Source organism: Colobus angolensis, unplaced genomic scaffold, assembly GCF_000951035.1.
Source record: "Colobus angolensis palliatus isolate OR3802 unplaced genomic scaffold, Cang.pa_1.0 Scaffold19, whole genome shotgun sequence".
NCBI classification, from domain to species: domain Eukaryota; kingdom Metazoa; phylum Chordata; class Mammalia; order Primates; family Cercopithecidae; genus Colobus; species Colobus angolensis.
Window position 1 is genome coordinate 8572241 of NW_012115043.1, and position 2993 is coordinate 8575233.

Consider the following 2993-nt stretch of genomic DNA (forward strand, 5'->3'; position numbering starts at 1 on the left):
CACTGGAAATGGCATTTGGAAAGGCTCTCTCCTGCTTGGTTGTAACTTTAACAGACCAAAATAACGCTGCCTTTAGTGTTTCTGAGAAGGTAACACATGAAACCCAGTTTCCCCTGGACTCTGGGATATCGTTTTGAGAAGCTATTTGTGGCGGAAGGCAGGTCAGTGGCATGATCAAAAGTTCACAAATGAAGAACATACAAATGACAGGACCACCAAATTTAGAAAATGTCCTACAATGTGCATTTTATTCCATGTCATTACACAATGTTTACATATAGTTATAACTCTCAAGAAAATGTCCTTTACCAATTGGATGTAGTGTCTAAATCTTTCACTTTAACATGAAGAACTGAAAACAGAGGAAATCCACATTGATTGTTATCCTACAGATTGTCATGAGCTGCACGTGTGCCAATCAGAAAGGAATAGAAGTCTTGGAAGAGCAGCGTGGCTTACAGACCCTTGGCTTTAGTGAATTCAGGCATGCGGGATCCATAGTCTCATCTTGTAGTAAAACTCAAGACAAAATAAATTAGTGTTGGACAGAGTTCTACATTGTACAATGCCGAACAAAAGACCACAGGGGGACCTTTTGTTTAAAGTAGCACCAATCCACACCTGATTGTGTCTCCAACATTCATCTTCCTGTTGACTCTATCATTGGCACTTTGAATGGAACTTCTTCTGCTTTAGTGAGGATTCCTACACTGACTAAGCATACTGTGTTGCTAAACTCTCTACAAAGTGTGGCAACATCAACCCGGGAAATGGCACATTTAAACCATGATCGCCCTGACATGGGCTTGCCTTTTTGTGTGTGTTTTCTCCACCCCCTGACCTAGCTGGTATTTCGTGGATGTTTCTGTGACAGTGGTAAAAGTAAATAAAAATGCATTTAAGGGGTAAGCAGGTGTTTAAAAACAAAACAAAACAAAAACAAAATGAAAGAATGTGGTCGCAGCTAAGGAGGTTTTCACATGTTGTTTAACTCCAGTAAAGTCTGATCCAGCATCTGATGCATACTAAGGTTTTCTTCTTTGGCATGAGCCACTTTCTCTGTGGTGGGATTAGAAAATTAAGTCATGAATAGCTGTGCTTTGGACACAACGGTGGTTTGTACATTTAGGCAGGCAAACATCAATCACAAACACAGGATGAGATGATTAGAACTAGGCATGCTTGTAAGACATTACTCATTTCTAGACAAGAACCTAAGATGGGGGGAGGACGTCTCTGACCCAAAGGAGCCATGGCACGCATTCTCATAGAGCAGTCAGGTGCACCTCCACTAACCATTCACTGAGGATAAAATGCACATGGGGTTTGCTGAAGGTTCACTGACTGTGTGCCGTGGGAATAGGGAGAGGTAAAAAACCAAATACAGGTGCAGCACTGTTATACAGACTGGAGAAGTTACAAACGGCAGACATTTCTGAGGTACAGGCAGTTAAAAGTCTAGGAGTTGTGCGGTAACACAAACTCACAAAAACAAAGATGACATAAATAAGTTTTCTGAGAACTTTTAAAATGATTTATTTCTGTTGCTCATAAAAAATTATCAACATGTTTCATGCACACTTCATTAGGACATTCTCTTAATATTTTTATAGTGTTTATTAGCATGACATTCTCCCCAGACTCCAACAGCACCATTAGACTGAGTAAAGCATACCTTTCAGACAACCAGGAGCTTCTGGCATGAGTTCCTGTTTTCAAAAGCTATTTTGCCCAAGCATAGGAACATTTAATCATATTTCAAACACTATACCATATATTTAGAAGTTAGGAATATGAATATCTAATAGGAAGATATATACACACATATATATGTATACTTAAAGTAGGACTCATGGCTGTCGGGAAATAGAAAACATTTTTTTGGGGGGGCTCCTCATTATTTATCAGTTCAAATGAAAGGACCTGCTATTTCAAAGAGCAGTGCTGAATTGAAATAAGTATTTTACCATAAAAGCTGTTTTGTGATTAAAGAGAACATAATTATTCCAGCCATATAGAGAAAAATGCAGGCAAGGCCAGCCTTTCAGCCAATTCCTTGTATTTGCATTTCTGCAGAAAGCAACTGTTTTCAACTCTATTAGTTGAAGGTAGGACAGTCTTAGATTTTCTGCACATGGGCTCTACTCCTAGAATTCAGCCCAAGTTTTTTCACTCTTAAGTTTAATCCTCATTCAGAGCCAGCTTTAGTTCATTAGTGAGGCGGCGGTTTTGCTCAAGTTGCTGGTAGAGTTGATCTGTACAGGTCAGCAAGCAGGTTAGCAGAAAAGAGGCAGAAGGAAGAGAGGTTAGCAGACTTGGTGAGAGGCAGTTAACAGAGAACAGAGACCTCAAGCAGGACAGCAACTGGTCACTTGCTGAGCAGTTTACTCTTACCCCATAGTCACCTGTCCTGTATTCAGGAAGGGCAGATCCTAAAAAGCTTGGTAGACTTAGGAAAGGTCAGAATTTCTCTCTTGGTGGGGAAAGGAGGGGAGGAGGAGCAACATGATAAGAGGAGGAGGGAGTGCACGTTCCTCTTATACCTCACTAAACCACTTTGTGAGCTGAGCCATACACTTTGTGAGCTGGCAACAGATTTGGGAATGGAGGCCTGGCTGGAGGTGAGCCCAGTGCGACATCCACCCCTTGCTAGGGCTGTGTTGAACTTAGGTGAAACCTCGACCTGCCCAGTGCTGCCCACCTCTTCCAGAACCCCTTTCCCCTCCATTCACAGGGCAGGCTTTCCTCTCAGGTAGTACCAACTGGGGGTTACTGCTTTTGCTGCACTGAAATTTTTTGAAATTTGGAATTAAGTCCCTGTCCTTCCCCCCGTCACCACGATACAGGGTACACATTCTGACTCTCGTCTAGCTTTGATAGTGTTACCCATTCAAACAGCAAAAGAACAAGCACTTGTCACCACTCAACACTGATTTAGAATTTATCTGCTGCTTTTTTTTTTTTTTTCTGAGACAAAGTCTCGCTCTGTCACC

The 2993-nt window shown here is 41.6% G+C and overlaps 1 protein-coding gene across 13 annotated transcripts in view; it reads right to left on the minus strand.

Moving 5' to 3' along the window:
- Nucleotides 1-220: 220 nt before the first annotated feature.
- TPM1 (tropomyosin 1 (alpha)) overlaps nt 221-2993 on the minus strand; it is a 29253-nt gene continuing 26480 nt past the window's right edge. For 10 of the 13 annotated variants that reach the window (XM_011940449.1, XM_011940461.1, XM_011940448.1 and 7 more), the window contains one exon: nt 221-1059. In XM_011940449.1, the coding sequence (XP_011795839.1) occupies nt 977-1059 (83 nt within the window). In that variant the 3' untranslated portion in view covers nt 221-976. Of the gene's footprint in view, nt 2256-2993 lie in introns of all 13 variants that reach the window. The other 3 variants (XM_011940455.1, XM_011940462.1, XM_011940463.1) reach the window with 2 other exon arrangements.